The sequence below is a fragment of the Oncorhynchus mykiss genome, chromosome 18 (genome assembly GCF_013265735.2).
Source record: "Oncorhynchus mykiss isolate Arlee chromosome 18, USDA_OmykA_1.1, whole genome shotgun sequence".
NCBI classification, from domain to species: Eukaryota; Metazoa; Chordata; class Actinopteri; order Salmoniformes; family Salmonidae; genus Oncorhynchus; species Oncorhynchus mykiss.
In genome coordinates, this window is record NC_048582.1 from 7,328,042 (window position 1) to 7,353,269 (window position 25,228).

The window sequence follows — 25,228 nt, forward strand, 5'->3', positions numbered from 1 at the left end:
GCTGCAGTGTGATTCACATCCATGCGATATGCAGCCTAGATATCAGTAATAAGTGATGTCCATATCGCCCGTTGAGCTACACCACTACTGTCGTCCTTACCTCCAAGTGTCTATTGAAATTGGATAACATTTGAATGCCGACAGCAGTCACTCCATCAGAAGACATAGTTTGGACTGTAGCATACAAAAACATATTCCTGCGATCCATCAAACGCATTTGTTGTGTCATCATAGTGGTCTCTAATTTGTGGTCAGACTCGCTCAGGCAGAACAAATAAAAATGACCGAGGTAAAGACAGTTTAAAGTTGGATATTCGCGCTTTCAAACTTCAATGGCTTTCAAACCTTTTGAGCCACAGACCTCCAAATAAGTGTCATGATGTTGGAAAAATTGCGCGCACCAGATTTGGACATTGATTCGCTTTCCAAAGCTAATAAACATGTGAAAATGTGAGCAGCATTTTGTATTCCTACTTGGATTAGTTAGGGAGCATAAACAAAGTACAAACTTTTTTTTACATTTGAATGTCAATAGCTCCTTGGTCATGTGACCTACTGACTTCAAACAAGGTTCAGAATGTCCACTGACTGTTCCTTCTATATTGCACACCCTTTAGTTAGTCCATTTTCATCTCACAAGATTTTACATACATTTTTCTAAATTAAAAATGTATATCTTACAGGCCTACATCTTCTCTCACTTCGTTGGTGTGTCACCTCACCAAATCTGAATACCATGATGTTGACATATTTGCTATATTTGCTCAGCCTTTTTTGTCGTCTAAACATGTATTTGGCCTTACATGACTGAAAGGTGCCGAGGCACAGAAGTAAGCTGAGGCTTTTTTCAGGCTGTGACTAGCTTTGATATGCTTGTCTTTGAATGTCAAGGTGCAACATGGGTTGACCTTATTACTTTCAGAATACAGCACGTCTGTCCGTGGCTGGTGTAGATTTCAGGTACCTGGTAAAGGCTTTATTTCCTGCCACCTGTCCATCTTAATAGAAATGGAAAATGACTTTGCCCCTGGTCTGGTCATTCTTTTAGCACGGCTCACTTGTTCTGTCCCTCTGTCTCCCTGGAGTACTCTTCGTCACTTTGTGCTTGTATGTCATCTTTCCTGTCCTCTAGAGTCTCTTCCTCACCTTCTGTCCCTCTGTCTCCGTAGTACTCTTCATCACTTTGTGCTTGTATGTCATCTTTCCTGTCCTCTAGAGTCTCTTCCTCACCTTCTGTCCCTCTGTCTCCGTAGTACTCTTCATCACTTTGTGCTTGTATATCATCTTTCCTGTCCTCTAGAGTCTCTTCCTCACCTTCTGTCCCTCTGTCTCTGGTGTAAGGATCTAGATGGTGTTGACTGAATTTCTGGCCATCATCAATATTTCTCTTTCCATCGTCGTCTTTATTTGCCAGTTTCATGACACGCTCTGTTTCCAATGTGTTGTTAACTCACCGTGTTGTTGTTGTTGTTGTTGTATGCTTTCTGTAATGTCATTAAAGTTAATTCATCACTATGTCAATACATTTCCGTCACTCAATACACAAAGCTATCAGAATGTAAGTTGATCACCGCACAGGAAAAAACTGTAGTTTCAACGTGTAGTTGTGGTGTGAATGTTATACATTTTGGTGTCACACAAAAAGACATAGGAATGTATTTTCCCAGTTAGAAATAGTAGGCCATGCATCAAATAACTATTTTCATCAGAAAAACAAACCCTCAAAATGCACTATTGCATTTTGTATAAGTTGTCTGCAGGTGGCTTGTTGTGAATGCTCTCAAATATCAAGTCATTATCAGGTCATGTAAACTGTGTGCAACGTAGAAGGATTTGTCTTAATGTACAGTATATGAAAGTGATGCTATGAAAAAGATTCTTTCACGTTATCAAGCTCACTCTGACTGACAAATCACTGCCTATTACTGTGATTAAAAAGAGCATATGAAACATTGTTTTTCATGAGGCCTACCTGTGTGCCTTCCTTTAACATCTTCGGGATCAGTGCTGTCCTGGGAAATGTTCTTGTTACGTACAACCTAATGCTAATCGCATTAGCCTACGTTAGCTCAACCGACCCGCGGAAGGGACACTGATCCCGAAGAAGTTTTAAGCACCTCTGTTCAAACACCTCTCCTGTCCTTGATCCAAACCACATACAGCCATTTGCAGATCTTTCAGTGTCCATGTGAAAGATAGTTATTGCGAGGCTGGAACATTTGTTAACTTAATTTTTATTTATTTTTAAGACCAATGTAAAATGAAGGCCTGCAAAGCTTTCAGATTTAATCTAATAACATGAGATGAAAATGGACAAACTAAAGGGTGTGCAATATAGAAGGGTAGTCAGTGGACATTCTGAACCTTGTTTGAAGTCAGTAGGTCACATGACCAAGGAGCTATTGAAATTCAAAAATGTACATAAATCATTTAAAATAGTACGAGGTGTAAATGGACAAAAAAAAAAGTGTGTGCAATGTGTGTCTATGCCATCGGGTTATCTACAATCAGTTTTGAAAGTTGTAGGAGTAATGGTTAAAGAGCTATTGAAATGTGAAAATTTTAATTTGTCACTATGTTGACGGTCCCTAACTTTCTGTTGGTGGACGTAAGGAAAACTACAGGCGAATGAATATCTGTCGAATATCCAGCCTGAAACTGTCTTAACCTCGGTATAAAAAAAAGTGTCCCTTTTTTTCCAATGCTGATTTGAATGTCATTGAGAAACAGAAACGTGTCAAATAATTTGTTTGTTTCCTTTCTAAATGTAAAAGTAATACTAGAAGTAATCATATCTGTATCTGTAATCTGATTACAATATTTTTGCTGGTAACACAACGAATTAGAGTTAGATGTTTGGAATCCGTTATATGTCATCCTTTACTCCCCAACCAGTGTGCTTTATTTGCATTATGCAAATCGGACTTGCCACATCAAAGATATTGTGTTTTTATATTTTATTGCACACCATCAACTCTATTGTGTCTTTCCAGATCCTCCCCCTCTACAAAGAGCTGCATGCCTATGTGAGGTCTAAGCTGCAGGCCAAACACCCTGAACACATCCACCCAGAGGGGGGCCTACCCGCACATCTACTGGGTAAGGTCACTGGACAGGGCTCAGCTTTCGCTCCAACACTGCTGGAACATGACTGAGTCAGTTTATGAAGGTCTTCTCTCTCTCTGTCTCTCTCTCTCTCTCTCTCTCTCTCTCTCTCTCTCTCTCTCCTCTCTCTCTCTCTCTCTCTGTCTCTCTCTCTCTCTCTCTCTCTCTCTCTCTCTCTCTCTCTCTCTCTCTCTCTCTCTCTCTCTCTCTCTCTCTCTCTCTCATTACCTTTTTCAGGTGACATGTGGGGAAGGTTTTGGACAGGTCTTTACCCCATCTCAACCCCTTTTCCAGAGAAAACCGACATTGATGTGACGGAAGCTATGATCGCACAGGTTGAGTGAAAATAAATCATGAATCATGAATCATCAATCTGCTATTGTACGTATCCAACATAAACGTTGAAAATTGTAGACTAGGAATCGTGGATCTGAAGGAAACAAGTGTGACTTTAATAGTGACTTCTGTTACTTTCAATTCTTACCTCCTAAAATACCCTGTGAGTTAAACACCTTTTCTCTATTTCCCAGAAATGGCCTAAGGACAGACTGTTCCAAGAAGCAGAGAAGTTTTTCATGTCGGTGGGTCTATACAAGATGTTCGACAACTTCTGGAAGGACTCTATGCTGGAGAAACCTACTGATGGCAGGAAGGTAGTGTGCCACCCTACAGCCTGGGACATGGGGAACAGAGAGGACTTCAGGTAACAGGAATCGTATTCATCCTGCATTTAACTAATCTAGCAGGTAAGGGCATTGGGCCAGTAACCAAAAGGTTGCTGGTTTGACTCCCTGAGCAGGCAAGGTGGAAAACTCTGCTGTTCTGCCTTTGAACAAGGCACTTAACCTCCGACAACAACTGCCTCCTGGGTGTTGATGACGTGGACGGCGATTAAGGTCGGCCCTCCGCTCCTCTCTGATTCAGAGGGGTTGGGTTAAATGCTGAAGACACGTTTCAGTTGAATGCATTCAGTTGTACAACAAACTAGGTATCCCCTCTCCCTTTACTTAGCCCAGGATATGCAGAGTGACAAGCCTTACGGAGGGACAGAGAGGACTTCAGGTAACAGGAATCATGTCCGTACTGTATTTATCCCTGGATACACAGTAAGTAGAGCCTTATTGAGGGACAGAGAGGACTTCAGGTAACAGGAATCATGTCCGTACTGTATTTATCCCTGGACATGCAGAGTGACAAGCCTTACGGAGGGACAGAGAGGACTTCAGGTAACAGGAATCATGTCCGTACTGTGTTTATCCCTGGACACGCAGTAAGTAGAGCCTTAGGGAGGGACAGAGAGGACTTCAGGTAACAGGAATCATGTCCGTCCTGTATTTATCCCTGGACACGCAGTAAGTAGAGCCTTAGGGAGGGACAGAGAGGACTTCAGGTAACAGGAATCATGTCCGTACTGTATTTAGCCCAGGACATGCAGAGTGACAAGCCTTACGGAGGGACAGAGAGGACTTCAGGTAACAGGAATCATGTCCGTACTGTATTTATCCCTGGACACGCAGTAAGTAGAGCCTTACGGAGGGACAGAGAGGACTTCAGGTAACAGGAATCATGTCCGTACTGTATTTATCCCTGGACACGCAGTAAGTAGAGCCTCAGGGAGGGACAGAGAGGACTTCAGGTAACAGGAATCATGTCCGTACTGTATTTATCCCTGGACACGCAGTTAGTAGAGCCTTAGGGAGGGACAGAGAGATTGCAGGCACTAACTACTGATATAGAATTCAGTTCCTGTTAGTCACAGCAGCATGTCATAAAGATATGAAGGAATTCTGTTGTGAAACATAAGTCATCAAGGTAAAAATCCACAGCACGTTGAACTGCTTTTCAAAATGCTGTACACACATGTAGAATTACATCGGATGGAGTTGATCTGATTTTGTAGGCTATACCTCCTTACACTCAGCATCAATTGTAATGATTAAATATTCATCATAAATATGAACTTATTATACGGTATTGTACTGTATTATATACTGTATTATACGGTATTGTACTGTATTATATACTGTATTATACTGTATTATACTGTATTATATACTGTATTATACTGTATTATATACTGTATTATACTGTATTATACTGTATTATATACTGTATTACTGTATTATACTGTATTATACTGTATTATATACTGTATTATATACTGTATTATATGTATTATAATGCATTATACTGTATTATATTGTATTATTCTGTATTATACTGTTTTATAATGTATTATACCCTATTATACTGTATTATACTGTACTTCCCTGACTTTGTCTACTTCTTAAATTTCCCCCATTTCCAGGATCAAGATGTGTACGGAGGTGAACATGGACCACTTCCTGACAGCGCACCATGAGATGGGACACAACCAGTACCAGATGGCCTACAGGAACCTGTCCTACCTGCTGAGAGACGGGGCTAACGAGGGCTTCCACGAGGCCGTGGGGGAGATCATGTCCCTGTCCGCTGCCACCCCCAAACACCTGAAGGCCCTGGGACTCCTACCAGGCGACTTCGTAGAGGATAAAGGTGACACCTGAGTAAGGGGTAGGGGCAGGTAGTGGTAGAAGCAGATCTAGATCTGAGGATAACAGTTAGACAACAGTTGTTGTTATAGCTGGTCTATGGAATACCTGAGTTACACCTGAACAGAATCAGGGTCAGGAACAGGGTCAGGGTCAGGGACAGGGACAGGGACAGGGACAGGGTCAGGACAGAGCCAGGGTCAGGGTCAGGGACAGGGACAGGGACAGGGACAGGGTCAGGACAGAGCCAGGGTCAGGGACAGGGTCAGGGACAGGGACAGATTCAGGGCCAAGGCCAGGGCAGGTATGAGCAGATCTACATGTATATCTGATGGGGATAATTGACACTGAGTGTTGTAGGTTTTGTTTCACGTTGTTTCATCAAAATGGCTCCTCTAGTGACTCCCTGTCTCGGATAACACCCGAGAAGTGCCCTACTCTTTGACCAGAGACCACTACACTCTGTTTTCTATACAGTGTCAGCATTCTAGATGTACCCTCTCTCAAACAGCACTTATTCCTCTTCCTCCCGCTCCAACGCAGAGACTGAGATCAACTTCCTGATGAAGCAGGCCCTGACCATCGTGGCCACCCTGCCTTTCACCTACATGCTGGAGGAGTGGAGGTGGCAGGTCTTCCTGGGGACCATCCCCAAGGACCAGTGGATGCAGCGCTGGTGGGAGATGAAGTAAGGAAGGACCTCTTCTGGAGCTTCTTCCGCTTGTCATAGGTCACAGTTGATTTAGCTTTAGCTGATGGGAGATAAAGAATCATAAACAATATATCAGTGTTGTATATCAATGTAAAGAAGCAGCTCTAGTGGAGGTTTAGTGTTTTTACCTCATAGTTGGTTTCGCATTACACTATAGGGACATCACAATGCTAACTATTGATGCTAACTCTGTTACCAGGAGGGATATGGTCGGTGTAGTGGAGCCCTTACCCAGAGATGAGACATACTGTGACCCGCCTGCTCTGTTCCACGTGTCCGGAGACTACTCCTTCATCAGGTCTCATCTCAACACCCCTCACATCCAGTCATTCTCACTACTCCTTCATCAGGTCTCATCTCAACACCCCTCACATCCAGCCATTCTCACTACCCCTCACATCCAGCCATTCTCACTACCCCTCACATCCAGCCATTCTCACTACACCTCACATCCAGCCATTCTCAACACCCCTCACATCCAGCCATTCTCAACACCCCTCACATCCAGCCATTCTCACTACCCCTCACATCCAGCCATTCTCACTACCCCTCACATCCAGCCATTCTCAACACCCCTCACATCCAGCCATTCTCAACACCCCTCACATCCAGCCATTCTCAACACCCCTCACATCCAGCCATTCTCAACACCCCTCACATCCAGCCATTCTCACTACCCCTCACATCCAGCCATTCTCACTACCCCTCACATCCAGCCATTCTCAATACCCCTCACATCCAGCCATTCTCAACACCCCTCACATCCAGCCATTCTCACTACCCCTCACATCCAGCCATTCTCACTACCCCTCACATCCAGCCATTCTCACTACCCCTCACATCCAGCCATTCTCACTACACCTCACATCCAGCCATTCTCAACACCCCTCACATCCAGCCATTCTCAATACCCCTCACATCCAGCCATTCTCACTACCCCTCACATCCAGCCATTCTCACTACCCCTCACATCCAGCCATTCTCACTACCCCTCACATCCAGCCATTCTCACTACCCCTCACATCCAGCCATTCTCAATACCCCTCACATCCAGTCATTCTCACTACCCCTCACATCCAGTCATTCTCACTACCCCTCACATCCAGCCATTCTCACTACCCCTCACATCCAGCCATTCTCAATACCCCTCACATCCAGCCATTCTCAACACCCCTCACATCCAGCCATTCTCACTACCCCTCACATCCAGTCATTCTCAACACCCCTCACATCCAGTCATTCTCACTACCCCTCACATCCAGTCATTCTCACTACCCCTCACATCCAGCCATTCTCACTACCCCTCACATCCAGCCATTCTCACTACCCCTCACATCCAGTCATTCTCACTACCCCTCACATCCAGTCATTCTCAACACCCCTCACATCCAGCCATTCTCACTACCCCTCAAATCCAGCCATTCTCACTACCCCTCACATCCAGCCATTCTCACTACCCCTCACATCCAGTCATTCTCAACACCCCTCACATCCAGTCATTTAGCTTTAGGTGGTGGGAAATGATGAAGCATAGACATGTATCTGACCCAGGACTCTGTCTGTCATATATACTTCATAGATACTTCACCAGGACTGTCTCTGTCTGTCATAGATACTTCACCAGGACACGTACTGTACTTGACCCAGGACTGTCTCTGTCTGTCATAGATACTTCACCAGGACATGTACTGTACTTGATCCAGGACTGTCTCTGTCTGTCATAGATACTTCACCAGGACATGTACTGTATCTGACCCAGGACTGTCTCTATCATAGATACTTCACCAGGACATGTACTGTATCTGACCCAGGACTGTCTCTGTCTGTCATAGATACTTCACCAGGACACGTACTGTACTTGACCCAGGACTGTCTCTGTCATATATACTTCACCAGGACATGTACTGTATCTGACCCAGGACTGTCTCTGTCTGTCAAAGATACTTCACCAGGACATGTACTGTATTTGGCCTAGGACTGTCTCTGTCTGTCATAGATACTTCACCAGGACATGTACTGTACTTGACCCAGGACTGTCTCTGTCATAGATACTTCACCAGGACATGTACTGTACTTGACCCAGGACTGTCTCTGTCTGTCATAGATACTTCACCAGGACATGTACTGTACTTGACCCAGGACTGTCTCTGTCTGTCATAGATACTTCACCAGGACATGTACTGTACTTGACCCAGGACTGTCTCTGTCTGTCATAGATACTTCACCAGGACATGTACTGTATCTGACCCAGGACTGTCTCTGTCATAGATACTTCACCAGGACATGTACTGTACTTGACCCAGGACTGTCTCTGTCATAGATACTTCACCAGGACATGTACTGTACTTGACCCAGGACTGTCTCTGTCATAGATACTTCACCAGGACTGTCTATCAGTTCCAGTTCCAGAAGGCTCTCTGTGAGGCAGCTGGCCACTCTGGACCCTTATTCAAGTGTGACATCACCAACTCTACAGCAGCCGGGGACAAGCTCAGGTGCTCCTACCAAATCTGTTTGTTGTTGCATCTGTCATGTCTACTTCTAAGAATGCAGATTTGCCAATGAACAAGTAAACAAACTAACTAATCTCATTTTACAGGACGATGCTGGAGTTCGGGAGGTCAAAGTCGTGGACCAGAGCCCTGGAGACGATTTCAGGAAATGCCAAGATGGACTCCGCCCCTCTCCTGGACTACTTCAAGGACCTCCACGTTTGGCTCATAGAAGAAAACAGGAAGAACAACAGGAAGTCAGGATGGAGAGCAGCTGAGGACCCATGTGAGTACCTATATAGTCGTGTCCCTATCCATACTAGGGCACTATCTAGTGTGCATAGCCAATATATCGCTTCACACCAAGTAGTACAAAAGTACAGTGGACCCATGTGAGTCCAGATTCTGTATCTAGCTCACTATCCAGTATGCATAGTCAATACATTGCTCCATACTATGTTCTATGACATTTTAGATATAGTTAAAAGTGATATATTCTATAAATAATGCATATTTCCTATCTGTTCAACAGTCTCAGCGAATGCCTACAAAGTGAGGTTGAGTCTGAAAGCAGCTATGGGTGACAAGGCAGTGAGTACACTAAGCTGAACGTGGTTGTAAAACGGCTCCACTACCTTTTCGTTTGGACGATCTCTTCATATAATCCAGTTGAACTGACTTGAATTGTTTCTCTTCCAGTACATGTGGAACGCCAACGAGATGTACCTGTTCAAAGCCAACATGGCCTACGCCATGAGACAGTATTACCTTGAGGTCAACAAGACGGCAGCTCTTTTCACGTAAGTGTTTCACAATAAAAGTCCACCTAGACGTCACTCACTCTCAGCTTTGCTTCTCTTTATGTCAGTCACTCCCATCACATTCCAGAATGAAAATGTATGTATATATATTGTATCAATATTATTTATTAGAATCTTCTTGTGACATCACATCATTTTATTATCTTTGTTCCAGGACAGAGAACATCCACACCTACAAGGAGACAGCCAGAATCTCTTTCTACTTTGTGGTGACTGACCCTGCCAACTCTGCCGTGGTCATTCCCAAAGCTGAGGTAGAGGCTGCTATCAGGTAAAGGAGTCAACCCTTGAACGTGAGCTGATTACACATGCTAAAACAAACCTTGCCCGATCATATCTGCCAAACTGAGTGAGCGACACCACAAGACTGTCTGAAACAGAGTAATAACACTCTGTGTAGCATTCGTGATGTGGGTTCTGAAACTAAAGCCATAAACAAAGTTGCATTTTCCAACCAGCATTCAGTAAATCCTCTTATGGATGTTTTATTCCAGTATTTGTACATGAAACATTACCCATAACCCCATGACTCAAGCCATTGTTCATCTCACTAGGATGTCCAGAGGTCGAATCAATGACGCATTCAAACTGGACGATAAAACTCTGGAGTTCGAGGGTCTCCTAGCAACGCTGGCCCCGCCCGTGGAGCAGCCGGTCACCGTCTGGCTGGTGGTGTTTGGGGTGGTCATGGGACTGGTGGTCTGCATGGGCTGTTACCTCATCATCTCTGGCTTCAGAGACAGGAAGAAGTGAGTCTGGGCCATATTCATAACAGGGTTGATCATCTCTGGCTTCAGAGACAGGAAGAAGTGAGTCTGGGCCATATTCATAACAGGGTTGATCATCTCTGGTTTCAGAGACAGGAAGAAGTGAGTCTGGGCCATATTCATAACAGGGTTGATCATCTCTGGTTTCAGAGACAGGAAGAAGTGAGCCTGGGCCGTATTCATAACAGGGTTGATCATCTCTGGTTTCAGAGACAGGAAGAAGTGAGTCTGGGCCGCATTCATAACAGGGTTGATCATCTCTGGTTTCAGAGACAGGAAGAAGTGAGTCTGGGCCGTATTCATTATAGGATTGCAACCCTATTCATAAAGCATACCAGAATAAGAGTGCTGATCTAGGATCAGGTCCTCCCTGTCCATGTAATCAGATATTCATCATGATCTAAAAGGCAAACCTGATCCTAGGTCAGCGCCAACTGTGAGATGCTTTATGTTGTTTTAAGGAATGAAAAGAGTAGAGGTTCAAATACAGTTTGAACCAAACTTAATCCTAAAATCTAGTCGACCTAAATCAACAACTTCAAGTATTTGACACGTATTCGACCCAGGTCTGGAAGAGACTAATTAATTACTACATGTTTAATTAACAACCTCACAATTTGCAAAATGTTAATTTAAGCAATTTTTAAAAGACACATGACAGTTCTTTCTCTTCTATATCTCCAGGAAATCTGCAGCGAAAGCTGAAGAGAATGCAGAGAACCCCTACGGCGTGACCAACAAAACATTTGAGAGGGAAGAGGATGAACAGACAGGGTTCTGAGTCGCTGATTGTCAGTGTGAAAGTTTGACAGACGACTTGACAGATCTGAAAACCCCCTACAACAACAACAGCTCTTTAAAGAAGACCACATTAGAAGTAGGATCATTCGTTTAAATTATGTATAAATTCAAGACATTTGTAGAGTTTTAGAATATATTTTTATTCTAAATAAAAAAAGACTTAAGTCACAGAAAAACATAAAAGCATTACTCATCTGACTAAACGATCAATAACTGAAAACTACAAACAAATGCTAATTATTTGTGTATGATACATAGCTACTTCTCTCTGCAATAGCAGAATAACAGGCCACTGCTGCATTATTGTATTACAAACACACACACACAGTAATATCAGTACACATCCATTCTTTTCCTGGGCTCTGTTTCTCTACATTCAATGAATCTACAGTACATTTATGGTAGCCAGTATAGCCCACTCAGCAATCATCATTGTTTTCCAGGGACTCATAGGATCAATACAAAATTACATGGTATAAAATGGTGGTATAAAATGGTGGTATAAAATGGTGGTATAAAAACACACTACAGAAACTACATAGAGAAACATAACATGCAGAAACAACAAACCCTCATCATTTATGGATGACAAAGAAGAATGACTGGTCCCCCATCATCCCCTGGGGTTTCCCCAAAACTACTTTGGTCTCGTTAGAAGTGTGGATGAACCAGCCCTGGCAGTAGGCGGACTCAAACCGGCGCTGTTTGCTCATTTCAGCCTTCATGTAGAAGACAAACGCCTGGATCTCCTCATCATCCTTCCTGATGCTTTTCAGTCTGTGTTGGTCACAAGTCTGAAAGGATATGTACAGGTTAAAGATATTATTATTCAACAATTCCGTTTAGTCCTTGTGCACATCTACCGAAATCTGCTTTTAAAGCCTGAATGGACCTGTGCAGTATTGGGAACACTATTCACGACTCAAATTCAACATGGAATAACAATAACACAACAGAGAATAACAATAACAGGGAATAACCATAACACAACATGGAACAACAATAACACAACAGGGAATAACAATAACAGGGAATAACAATAACAATAACAGGGAATAACAATAACAGGGAATAACAATAACAACATGGAACAACAATAACACAACAGGGAATACCAATAACACAACAGGGAATACCAATAACACAACAGGGAATACCAATAACACAACAGGGAATACCAATAACACAACAGGGAATACCAATAACACAACAGGGAATACCAATAACACAACAGGGAATACCAATAACACAACAGGGAATACCAATAACACAACAGGGAATACCAATAACACAACAGGGAATAACAATAACACAACATGGAACAACAATAACACAACATGGAACAACAATAACACAACAGGGAATAACAATAGTCCTTGGTCTCATTTCCTTTACTGACTACTATGAAGTTATTTGAAAAATATGCAATTAGTGGTGAACTAAAAATACATATAGTAGCAATTATATTGAACACATCTTAAAGTCTTAATCCTTAAGAGTCTATTGAACACATCTTAAAGTCTTAATCCTTAAGAGTCTATTGAACACATCTTAAAGTCTTAATCCTTAACAGTCTATTGAACACATCTTAAAGTCTTAATCCTTAAGAGTCTATTGAACACATCTTAAAGTCTTAATCCTTAACAGTCTATTGAACACATCTTAAAGTCTTAATCCTTAACAGTCTACTGAACACATCTTAAAGTCTTAATCCTTAAGAGTCTATTGAACACATCTTAAAGTCTTAATCCTTAAGAGTCTATTGAACACATCTTAAAGTCTTAATCCTTAAGAGTCTATTGAACACATCTTAAAGTCTTAATCCTTAACAGTCTATTGAACACATCTTAAAGTCTTAATCCTTAAGAGTCTATTGAACACATCTTAAAGTCTTAATCCTTAACAGTCTACTGAACACATCTTAAAGTCTTAATCCTTAAGAGTCTATTGAACACATCTTAAAGTCTTAATCCTTAACAGTCTATTGAACACATCTTAAAGTCTTAATCCTTAACAGTCTATTGAACACATCTTAAAGTCTTAATCCTTAAGAGTCTATTGAACACATCTTAAAGTCTTAATCCTTAAGAGTCTATTGATGCACATCTGTGTGTCAAGCTAGTGAACGTAATCCCCATCTAAATCCGTCAGCTTAAGCTAGAGATATTTGCATGGGCTGAGTCTCCATCCCCCACATCCGCCTATGTTGCCCTTCTGCGTCTGCGGTGGAAGGTGGCCGAGCTCCAGCTGTGTTTGTCAGACCATGAGCCATCCCGAAAATCAGTTCTCTCACGAAAAACGTCTGTAGCATCCGAACGGTTTGGCCTACTAACTCTATGGAAAGATGACTCTCACAAACACGATGGTGTTCTCCGTTTTGCTTTACGACCCCCACAAGAGTCTTTGAGAATCGTCTGAAGGGAGCTCATACAAACAAATGGAACGGAATTAGCTTTGTGCCAACAAAAATAAGGGGTTAAATGTGTGTCCAAAAAAGCAAAAATATTTCCTAAGCTTTCTGACATCTCGTCGATATAGGACAGATCACTTCAAAACAACCATGTTATAAAATGATGGTATATAAAAACTAGAGAAACATAACATGCAGAAACAACAAACCCTCTTCATCATTTATAGATGACAAAGAAGAATGACTGGTCCCCCGTCATCCCCTGGGGTTTCCCCAAAACTACTTTGGTCTCGTTAGAGGTGTGGATGAACCAGCCCTGGCAGTAGGCGGACTCAAACCGGCGCTATTTGCTCATTTCAGCCTTCATGTAGAAGACAAACGCCTAGATCTCCTCATCATCCTTCCTGATGCTTTTCAGTCTGTCACAAGACATGATGTTGATGTTTTTGATGTTTTTTGACAATTTCTGAATGTTAGTCCATGTGTTTCTTTGGGCTATAATAGTAAAGGCCAAATTCAATATTTTATCAAATAAACCTAAAGATGTCCTAAAATTCTACATCAAATAGCTAAATGATCCATGGTATGACCATCTTAAAACAATTCCATATGTTAGTCTAGTAGATCCTGGACTAAATGTTGTGTTAAGTTAAACCCAGGAATGATCCTGGATAAAGTAAGGTCCATCTGGGTGAGAACTCAAGGTAATAAATGTCAGATTATTAAAAGTATTACTATGTATTTTGGGTACTAGACCCGTGGTAAATATCCCTTTATTATACTGTTTAGAAATGATTTTATGACCTGAACCTAAATACATGCAAATTATGTGAATTTCAAATTGCAAATATACCTGAAGCGCTCACCAACAATATAGTGCCATCTATTTTTAAATCTGTTAAAAAACATGGGAGCCTCTTAATTGTAAAGAGCAGGCTGTTGAGACTGAAGACAAATGGTCTCTGGACTACCAAGTAGCTCAGAGTTGTAGGAGTTCTCTCAAGATGAGTAAATGGAGTACTTTCCTAAATCACAAGTTCACGGGACACCATCTGGCCAAAGGGTGGTTCCCTGGACCGAGCAAGAATCAAACGCCGCCACAAAAAGTCATTTGAAATGAAACACGGTCGGGACCGTGACCAATGCCTCCTGACATTAACATTATTTTCCAGTTTGGCTAATTTGAAAACACCAGACTTCAGTGGTTGAATCTCAAACACAACATGCATCAACTAGATGAGGAACTGGAGTCACAAAGATCTCAAATTCAAGACCTCATCCAACGGGCCGTTTGCCTCCCCCGACAGAACACGCTCCGTAGTAGGGGAAAACTAACCAGGTGACGTCGACCAGGTTCACCGGTTGGGAAGCGAAACTGCTGTCAGGGGACATGTAGTGAAATGTGCTAGGCTAAACCCCACAACTCTCCTACCTATCCCAACGACACCATCCATCCCTGCTGTCTAGACGTGATGGTGACATCGTCACTGCCAACCAGGACTTGTGTGACGTGCCTCTGTTAAATGCTGACTTATTGTCATATTCAGATGGGTCATCCTACCTGGACCAAATGGGAAATAGATGGGCGGGGCCCGCGGTAGTCACAGACCACACATGGCTAGGGTCTGCTCCGTTACATCCTGGTACCTCAGCACAGTTGGCAGAGGGGACGGCGCTGACGCACGCGTTGATGCTGACAGAGGGATGGTGCCTCGATCTTCACCATCAGCGTTATTACGCAAAAAGGTACGCAGCATCATCTGGATGTGTGCAACAACAGTTCAACATTCCCCTTCTGCTACCACTTCTGTCAAGTCGTCTACACATACAGTTTTACACCAACATACACCACCACACAGAACGCACTGCAACGCACTGCAGCGCACTGCAACGCACTGCAACGCACTGCAACGCACTGCAACGCACTGCAACACCCTGCAGCAAGGCAAAGGCAGCGTTCCATTGGAAATGAATGTACTTCTGGGGTCCCAAAACGTCATGACGCCGTCGGTGTGATGGAGGCGTAAGAAGGTGACAATCTATACTGATTCAAGGTATGTGTGTGGTGTTTGCCAGGACTTCAGGAGGTTGTGGAAACGGCGTGGGTTTATGACGTTGTTAAACACGACGGTATGTATGGAGCGGTGGCGTTACCCAACGCTGGTGCCATTATTAAATGTGCCACCCACTTTTAGGGCCGATTCTGTTACGAAAGGGGATGCCAGTGCTGACATGGCTGCGAAAGCAGCAGCGGCCATGGTTCCTCCTCCCCTTACCCACGGTTCCTCCCCCCCTCACGGGACTCACCCACGGTTCCTCCCCCCCTCACGGGACTCACCCAAGGTTCCTCCCCCCCTCACGGGACTCACCCAAGGTTCCTCCCCCCCTCACGGGACTCACCCAAGGTTCCTCCCCCCCTCACGGGACTCACCCATGGTGACTGTACATACTTCTACTGGTGCTGTTAATATGCAAAACAATGCCGTTGAAAAGTGGTGTTTGATGTCTTCAGGCTGAAAACCCGATGATGACGGCGTCTGACGCCCCCCAGACGGCCGCACGCCACTCATACTACTTCCCCATCTTGCACACATACGTATAGTATCATGGAACGACGCATGAGTCCAAGGAGAGATGTTAGGAATGTGTAGGAAAGAATGGTGTTGTCCCAAATTTGGGCCAATTTGCAACAACAAAATGGTTAAAAAGATCTGAAACACAACATGAAAACAACCACTCCAGTTACTGGGATGGGAACCAGATCACTACCATGGGAACCCTTTGGAAAGCTTCAAATCAATGTCATCTGTTTACCACCAAGTGAAGGGTCAAAAATATTGTTTGTATTAGATACGTTCTGGGGGCGGAGGGGGTGACTGCCAACTTGACCTTTGAGCACAAGTGTTCCCGCCTCATCAATCAGACGGAGACCGCTCAGGCTCTGTAGGATGATAGTGCCACATGGTAACACTGTCTTGGGGAGGGACAGATGTGGTAAAAATGTGATATTCTGGGCATCCCGGGTGGCGCAGTGGTCTACGGCACTGCATCGCAACGCTAGCTGTGCCACCAGAGACTCTGGGTTCGAGCCCAGGATCTGTCGTAACCGGCCGTGACGTCCGTGGGGTGACGCACAATTGGCCTAGCGTCGTCCGGGTTAGGGAGGGCTTGGCCAGTAGGGATATCCTTGTCTCATCGCACACCAGCGCGCGTCAACCAAGGTTGCACGGTGTTTCCTCCGACACATTGGTGTGGCTGGCTTGCGCACTGTGTTAAGAAGCAGTGCGGCTTGGTTGGGTTGTGTTTCGGAGGACGCATGACTTTCGACCTTCGTCTCTGTAGTTCTGCCCCTGAACAGGCAGTTAACCCACTGTTCCTAGGCTGTCATTGTAAATAAGAATGTGTTCTTAACTGACTTGCCTAGTTAAATAAAGGTTAAATAAAATAGCAACCTTTTGGTTACTGGCCCAATGCACTAACCACTAGGCTACCTTCCCTAGAACAACTGAACATACCTGTTCTGTATATTCCCACTATCCTTAAAGAACTCGCTGAGTTGCATGAATTGACTGAGTCTGCCGTGCCCATATCACCCAGTTGAAGGCTAACCACCATTATACATTCCTCTGTAAATGTCAAGGTGAAAGCTGCAATTGGTTCCTTTAGCAGTGAAAGGGGGACTGGTGAACAGACTGACCTCTGGTAAACAACAATCCTGGGATGACTCACTGGTGGTGAATGCCTGTAAACTGACTGTAGTTGTGCTCCGTACCTTTCATATGGGTTATGACCCGATGTCTGTGCTGCCTAGTGCCGGGTGGTACAGAGGGCAGGTATGATGATGTCACCACTGATTGTGAAAATGCTGGTAAAAGTGACCCCTTCGACGATGGACCGAGACGTCACTCCCTACCTTGTACCACTAGGAGCCAGAGGACTATAGCTCGCCTGAAATACCTGACCGCAATGTCTATTAGAGGGCCCTGATCCACCTGACCATAATGTCTACTAGAGGGCCTTGAACCACCTGACCCCAATGTCTATTAGAGGGCCTTGAACCACCTGACCCCAATGTCTATTAGAGGGCCCTGAACCACCTGACCCCAATGTCTATTAGAGGGCCCTGAACCACCTGACCGCAATGTCTATTAGAGGGCCCTGAACCACCTGACCCCAATGTCTATTAGAGGGCCTTGAACCACCTGACCCCAATGTCTATTAGAGGGCCCTGAACCACCTGACCCCAATGTCTATTAGAGGGCCTTGAACCACCTGACCCCAATGTCTATTAGAGGGCCCTGAACCACCTGACCCCAATGTCTATTAGAGGGCCTTGAACCACCTGACCGCAATGTCTATTAGAGGGCCCTGAACCACCTGACCCCAATATCTATTAGAGGGCCCTGAACCACCTGACCCCAATGTCTATTAGAGAGCCTTGAACCACCTGACCGCAATGTCTATTAGAGGGCCCTGAACCACCTGACCCCAATGTCTATTAGAGAGCGCTGAACCACCTGACCCCAATGTCTATTAGAGGGCCCTGAACCACCTGACCCCAATGTCTATTAGAGGGCCTTGAACCACCTGACCCCAATGTCTATTGGAGGGCCTTGAACCACCTGACCCCAATGTCTATTAGAGGGCCTTGAACCACCTGACCCCAATGTCTATTAGAGGGCCTTGAACCACCTGACCCCAATGTCTATTAGAGGGCCTTGAACCACCTGACCCCAATGTCTATTAGAGAGCCTTGAACCACATGACCCCAATGTCTATTAGAGAGCCTTGAACCACCTGACCCCAATGTCTATTAGAGGGCCTTGAACCACCTGACCCCAATGTATATTAGAAGGCCTTGAACCACCTAACCCCAATGTCTATTAGAGAGCCTTGAACCACCTAACCCCAATGTCTATTAGAGAGCCTTGAACCACCTAACCCCAATGTCTATTAGAGGGCCTTGAACCACCTGACCCCAATGTATATTAGAAGGCCTTGAACCACCTAACCCTGCTTTTGACACCTTGTTGAGTCCATGCCCCGACAAATTGAGGCTGTTCTGAGGGCAAAAGGGGGGACTGGGGGTGCAACTCAGTATTAGAAAGGTGTTCCTAATGTTCGGTATAGTCAGGGTGTAGTCAGGGTGTAGTCAGGGTGTAGTCAGGGTGTAGTCAGGGTGTAGTCAGGGTATAGTCAGGGTATAGTCAGGGTATAGTCAGGGTATGCTGTGACCTTGTGAGGAGTTATTTGTGTGTCTGTAGAAATATCCTCTCTTTAGGGAAGTAGTATTGAGAGTCTGTTGTACTGTTTTGCTGCCCTGCAATAAATACAGTATGAGAACCCAACTTGATACTCTCCTTTTATAGTTTGGTTTGTCAGGGCCTTGCTAACATTAGTCTTAGCAGCAGAAAGCAGAAGGGTATGTGCTCACCCCAACACAGAGAGAGACTCGCTCTCCGTCCTTAACACACTTGAGGAAACAGTTAGAGCTGGTGAAGTTGAGCACCACAGGGACCCCCCGAAACTCTCCGTCCACACAGTCAGACTTGTAGTGATAGATGGTGATCTTCTCTAGAATAAATCAATCAATAAACAAAAATCAGTAATCAGTTATTACCATAGTAACAAAAAACATTGGGATAAAGTTAGCGTTCGCAGTCTGTAGTCCAGACTGTCCATCATCAAGTTAATATTTGTACACTAATTGCCATGGCAACGTTTAATAAAACAGTTTTATAATTGTTATTATGATAAAAGAATAAGAAAATCGACGACATAATACAAAAACACAATATTTTATAACAAACCTGGAGTTGCTGACAAACTAGGAATACTCCACATCTTACGTGTGAGTCTACGCCGAAGGTACATGCGGCATAAATAGTTTTCAATAAAGAGGTTGTCCAACTGTTGTACTTTTTCCAAGTTGCCCATTCCTCGTGACACTGAACACAAAGAGAGAGAAACAAAAACACACAAAACGGTCATCAGAAAATACAATGAAGAAGATGAGGAAGCACACCTCAACAAGCTCTTCGTTTGGATGACGTCATTGTTTGGGACCCATGGCAGAGCATTGGCGAAGCAGCACAATGAAATAATCCCATGGTGCTGAGAGTGGAGGAGATGTGGACGGGATCCAGTCTAGTTTATAACTATGTGGAAGGGATCCAGTCTAGTTTATAACTATGTGGAGGAGTGGAAGGGATCCAGTCTAGTTTATAACTATGTGGAGGAGATGTGGAAGGGATCCAGTCTAGTTTATAACTATGTGGAGGAGATGTGGAAGGGATCCAGTCTAGTTTATAACTATGTGGAGGAGATGTGGACGGGATCCAGTCTAGTTTATAACTATGTGGAGGAGATGTGGACGGGATCCAGTCTAATTTATAACTATGTGGAAGGGATCCAGTCTAGTTTATAACTATGTGGAGGAGATGTGGAAGGGATCCAGTCTAGTTTATAACTATGTGGAGGAGATGTGGAAGGAATCCAGTCTAGTTTATAACTATGTGGAGGAGATGTGGAAGGAATCCAGTCTAGTTTATAACTATGAGGAGGAGATGTGGACGGGATCCAGTCTAGTTTATAACTATGTGGAGGAGATGTGGAAGGGATCCAGTCTAGTTTATAACTATGTGGAGGAGATGTGGAAGGGATCCAGTCTAGTTTATAACTATGTGGAGGAGATGTGGAAGGGATCCAGTCTAGTTTATAACTATGTGGAGGAGATGTGGAAGGGATCCAGTCTAGTTTATAACTATGTGGAGGAGTGGAAGGGATCCAGTCTAGTTTATAACTATGTGGAGGAGATGTGGAAGGGATCCAGTCTAGTTTATAACTATGTGGAGGAGATGTGGAAGGGAACCAGTCTAGTTTATAACTATGTGGAGGAGATGTGGAAGGGATCCAGTCTAGTTTATAACTACGTGGAGGAGATGTGGAAGGGATCCAGTCTAGTTTATAACTATGTGGAGGAGATGTGGAAGGGATCCAGTCTAGTTTATAACTACGTGGAGGAGATGTGGAAGGGAACCAGTCTAGTTTATAACTATGTGGAGGAGATGTGGATGGGATCCAGTCTAGTTTATAACTATGTGGAGGAGATGTGGAAGGGATCCAGTCTAGTTTATAACTATGTGGAGGAGATGTGGAAGGGATCCAGTCTAGTTTATAACTATGTGGAGGAGATGTGGAAGGGAACCAGTCTAGTTTATAACTATGTGGAGGAGATGTGGAAGGGATCCAGTCTAGTTTATAACTATGTGGAGGAGATGTGGAAGGGATCCAGTCTAGTTTATAACTATGTGGAGGAGATGTGGAAGGGATCCAGTCTAGTTTATAACTATGTGGAGGAGATGTGGAAGGGATCCAGTCTAGTTTATAACTATGTGGAGGAGATGTGGATGGGATCCAGTCTAGTTTATAACTATGTGGAGGAGATGTGGAAGGGATCCAGTCTAGTTTATAACTATGTGGAAGGGATCCAGTCTAGTTTATAACTATGTGGAGGAGATGTGGAAGAGGTCCAGTCTAGTTTATAACTATGTGGAGGAGATGTGGAAGGGATCCAGTCTAGTTTATAACTATGTGGAGGATATGTGGATGGGATCCAGTCTAGTTTATAACTATGTGGAGGAGATGTGGAAGGGATCCAGTCTAGTTTATAACTATGTGGAGGAGATGTGGAAGGGATCCAGTCTAGTTTATAACTATGTGGAGGAGATGTGGAAGGGATCCAGTCTAGTTTATAACTATGTGGAGGAGATGTGGACGGGATCCAGTCTAGTTTATAACTATGTGGAGGAGATGTGGAAGGGATCCAGTCTAGTTTATAACTATGTGGAGGAGATGTGGAAGGGATCCAGTCTAGTTTATAACTATGTGGAGGAGATGTGGAAGGGATCCAGTCTAGTTTATAACTATGTGGAGGAGTGGAAGGGATCCAGTCTAGTTTATAACTATGTGGAGGAGTGGAAGGGATCCAGTCTAGTTTATAACTATGTGGAGGAGTGGAAGGGATCCAGTCTAGTTTATAACTATGTGGAGGAGTGGAAGGGATCCAGTCTAGTTTATAACTATGTGGAGGAGTGGAAGGGATCCAGTCTAGTTTATAACTATGTGGAGGAGATGTGGAAGGGATCCAGTCTAGTTTATAACTATGTGGAGGAGATGTGGAAGGGATCCAGTCTAGTTTATAACTATGTGGAGGAGATGTGGAAGGGATCCAGTCTAGTTTATAACTATGTGGAGGAGATGTGGAAGGGATCCAGTCTAGTTTATAACTATGTGGAGGAGATGTGGAAGGGATCCAGTCTAGTTTATAACTATGTGGAGGAGTGGAAGGGATCCAGTCTAGTTTATAACTATGTGGAGGAGTGGAAGGGATCCAGTCTAGTTTATAACTATGTGGAGGAGTGGAAGGGATCCAGTCTAGTTTATAACTATGTGGAGGAGTGGAAGGGATCCAGTCTAGTTTATAACTATGTGGAGGAGTGGAAGGGATCCAGTCTAGTTTATAACTATGTGGAGGAGTGGAAGGGATCCAGTCTAGTTTATAACTATGTGGAGGAGTGGAAGGGATCCAGTCTAGTTTATAACTATGTGGAGGAGTGGAAGGGATCCAGTCTAGTTTATAACTATGTGGAGGAGATGTGGAAGGGATCCAGTCTAGTTTATAAATACGTGGACATGGTGATTGTGATATGGTATTCATGACCAGGGTTTCACTTCTCTGTCGGAAAGGTCATGGGAGCCAGTAATGAGGGAAGTGTATTTTACATTACACAAAATAACCTGTATTTACTCAGAAATTATGTGATTAAATGGTTCATTCACAGTAATAAATATGAAAATAAAATATAGCTTCTATAAGCACCACTAGCCACGATTTGGAACCAGTTAGAGTTAAATACATTGTAATTATACTGTAATAAAATATAGCTTCTACAAGCACCGCTATTGCCCGCGATTTGGAACCAGGTAGAGTTGAGTAAGTACCAGAAAGTATCTGTTGTCACCATACAATGTCTTCTTAAAATGGCAGGCAAAAACCAGTTACAACAGTAGAATAAAATGCTCCAGAAGCACTGGTCGGTTGGCAGTACCGATACTGTTAATAAAAGGAACAGCCTACTTACCAACCAGACGGGTTGGATCTTCTGAAGTCAGCACCAGAACATACCCAGGGTACACCCTGGTTAGATGAAAATGAAGGGTGGCCTGCTGTGGTCTAGCTTGTGGTTATATGCTGCCACTCCCCAGTGCTCATGTATCGTGTCTGCCTGGGTACGAAACCATCCCACTATCTATCGAACACAATCTTCTCCTGTCTTTCCTGTCCCCTCTACTCACTGTCCTATCAATTAAAAGTCAAAAATACAAGTGTGCCCCACTGCTTACAAATACATATTATTAAAACTTACCCAGGGTGACTTTGCTGGACTCTGCGACCATGACAACCTCGTTGAAGTTACAATCCGACTTGCCACAGTTGTGACAAGAGCTCCCGTCACCGCAGCCACGCCCCCTCACCACAGAGATTCTGGTGTTCGTCATGGCAACCAGGAACAGATCGTCAACCTCCCCATCGGCTTTGTTGACATCCTCTTCTGTGAGGTCCTCCATGGGGCGGTAGGAGTCACTTTGTTCAGGGACGATACATGACGTGATACATTTTATATGGAGATTTGTGTGAGGCCAGTGGTCCATTAAAACAGGGTTTCCCCAAACTAGGTCCCGGGGCCCCCTGGGTGAACGCTTTGGTTTTTACCCCAGCACTACACAGCTGATTCAAATAATGAAAGCTTGACGATGAGTTGGGTATTTGAATCAGCTGTGTTATGCTACGGCAGAAACCTAAACGTGCTCGGGGTTTGGGAAACATTAAATTACATTCTACACTAAATATAATATGCGTGTCAACACACGTTCCAGGAATATACAGTGAGCTCTAAAAATATTGGAGTGTGACATATTTTTTGGGGGAGTTTGACTCTGTACTCCAGCACTTTGGATGTTAGATGATACAATGACTGTCAGCTTTAATACAGCTAATGTATTATTTACTATTCATTTCTACTGGGCACAAAATCATCTAAAAAAACATCCAAAACAAACAGCAAATGCATCCAACAAATTAGTAGAGTCACAAGCTTCATGTAACTCATTACGTTCTGTGAATATGGGACCACATACTTAAATATGTATTAAAGTAGTAAAAAGTTTAGTAAATTTGTCCCAATACTTTTGGTCCCCTAAAATGTGGGGACTATGTACAAAAAACAGTTAATGGATGATTGACTGACTGATTGAGTGATTGAGTGATACTGACTGATTTGAGTGACTGACTGACTGATTGAGTGATACTGACTGACTGACTGACTGAGCCCACCTCTCCAGGTCGTCCAGGTCATCCTCTCGTCTCATCTCCAGGCTGAAGCTGAGTATGGTGTTCTCCTTGGAGACCGGGTGGAGAGCCCTGGCCTCAGCCCCCTCCTCTGGGCATCTCTCTGGTGGAGGAGCCCTGCTGGCTTGGTGGACAGTCTAGAGAGATGGGAAGATAACAGACAATCTGAATAACAACACTGATGTCCTTCCTCTTCCTCCCTGGAGAGGTGAAGAAACCTGTGCACCATAAACAACGGCATCACCGCTGTCAATTTAAGGGACTTCATTAACATGGGAAACATATGTTGACATTGCCAAAGCAAGTGAAATAGATACAATTAAAATAAACAATAAAACATTAACATTACACTCACAATAGTTCCAAAAGTATAAAGACATTTAAAAAGTCATGATGTCTATATACAGTGTTGTAATGTTATGCAAATAGTTCAAGTACAAAAGGGAAAATAAATCAACATAAATATGGGTTGTATTTACAATGGTGTTTGTTCTTCACTGGTTGCCCTTTTCTCGTGGCAACAGGTCACACATCTTGCTGCTGTGATGGCACACTGTGGTATTTCAGCCAGTAGATGTGGGAGTTTATCAAAATTGGATTTGATTTAAAAAATCTTTATGGTTCTGTACAATCTAAGGGTGTCTCTAATATGGTCATACATTTGGCAGGAGGTTAGGAAGTGCAGCTCAGTTTTCACCTAATTTTGTGGGCAGTGTGCACATAGCCTGTCTTCTCTTGAGAGCCAGGTCTGCCTACGGCGGCCTTTCTCAATAGCAAGGCTATGTTAACGGAGTCTGCACAAAGCTTTCCTTAAGTTTGGGTCAGTCAGTGGTCAGGTATTCTGCCACTGTGTACTCTCCGTTTTGGGCCAAATAGCATTCTAGTTTGCCCTGTTTTTTTGTTCATTCTTTCCAATGTGTCAAGAAATGATCTTTTTGTTGTCTGATGATTTGGTTGGGTCTAATTGTGTTGCTGTCATGGGGCTCTGTGGGGTTTGTTTGTGTTTGTGAACAGAGCCCCAGGACCAGCTTGCTTAGGGGACTCTTCTTTCTGTAGTGGTTTGCTTAGGGAACTCTTCTCCAGGTTCATCTCTCTGTAGTGGTTTGTTTAGGAGACTCTTCTCTCTGTAGTGGTTTGCTTAGGGGACTCTTCTCCAGGTTCTTCTCTCTGTAGTGGTT

General features: G+C 43.8%; 2 protein-coding genes across 2 annotated transcripts in view; one reads left to right on the plus strand and one right to left on the minus strand.

Moving 5' to 3' along the window:
• The window catches only part of LOC110500299 (angiotensin-converting enzyme 2), an 18,954-nt gene extending 7,549 nt beyond the window's left edge, over nucleotides 1-11,405 (plus strand). Inside the window, exons 6-18 of the mRNA XM_036951559.1 lie at nucleotides 2,994-3,099; nucleotides 3,343-3,440; nucleotides 3,636-3,808; nucleotides 5,414-5,640; nucleotides 6,180-6,324; nucleotides 6,548-6,646; nucleotides 8,721-8,843; nucleotides 8,948-9,126; nucleotides 9,373-9,431; nucleotides 9,540-9,640; nucleotides 9,816-9,932; nucleotides 10,216-10,410; nucleotides 11,113-11,405. Coding sequence (XP_036807454.1) covers nucleotides 2,994-3,099; nucleotides 3,343-3,440; nucleotides 3,636-3,808; nucleotides 5,414-5,640; nucleotides 6,180-6,324; nucleotides 6,548-6,646; nucleotides 8,721-8,843; nucleotides 8,948-9,126; nucleotides 9,373-9,431; nucleotides 9,540-9,640; nucleotides 9,816-9,932; nucleotides 10,216-10,410; nucleotides 11,113-11,209 — 1,719 coding nt within the window. The 3' untranslated portion in view covers nucleotides 11,210-11,405. The remainder of the gene's footprint in view (nucleotides 1-2,993; nucleotides 3,100-3,342; nucleotides 3,441-3,635; nucleotides 3,809-5,413; nucleotides 5,641-6,179; nucleotides 6,325-6,547; nucleotides 6,647-8,720; nucleotides 8,844-8,947; nucleotides 9,127-9,372; nucleotides 9,432-9,539; nucleotides 9,641-9,815; nucleotides 9,933-10,215; nucleotides 10,411-11,112) is intronic.
• The window catches only part of LOC110500300, a 32,083-nt gene continuing 18,204 nt past the window's right edge, over nucleotides 11,350-25,228 (minus strand). Inside the window, exons 4-8 of the mRNA XM_036951560.1 lie at nucleotides 24,036-24,187; nucleotides 23,068-23,285; nucleotides 19,450-19,587; nucleotides 19,074-19,213; nucleotides 11,350-12,023 (exon numbers count right to left, since the gene is read on the minus strand). Coding sequence (XP_036807455.1) covers nucleotides 11,805-12,023; nucleotides 19,074-19,213; nucleotides 19,450-19,587; nucleotides 23,068-23,285; nucleotides 24,036-24,187 — 867 coding nt within the window. The 3' untranslated portion in view covers nucleotides 11,350-11,804. The remainder of the gene's footprint in view (nucleotides 12,024-19,073; nucleotides 19,214-19,449; nucleotides 19,588-23,067; nucleotides 23,286-24,035; nucleotides 24,188-25,228) is intronic.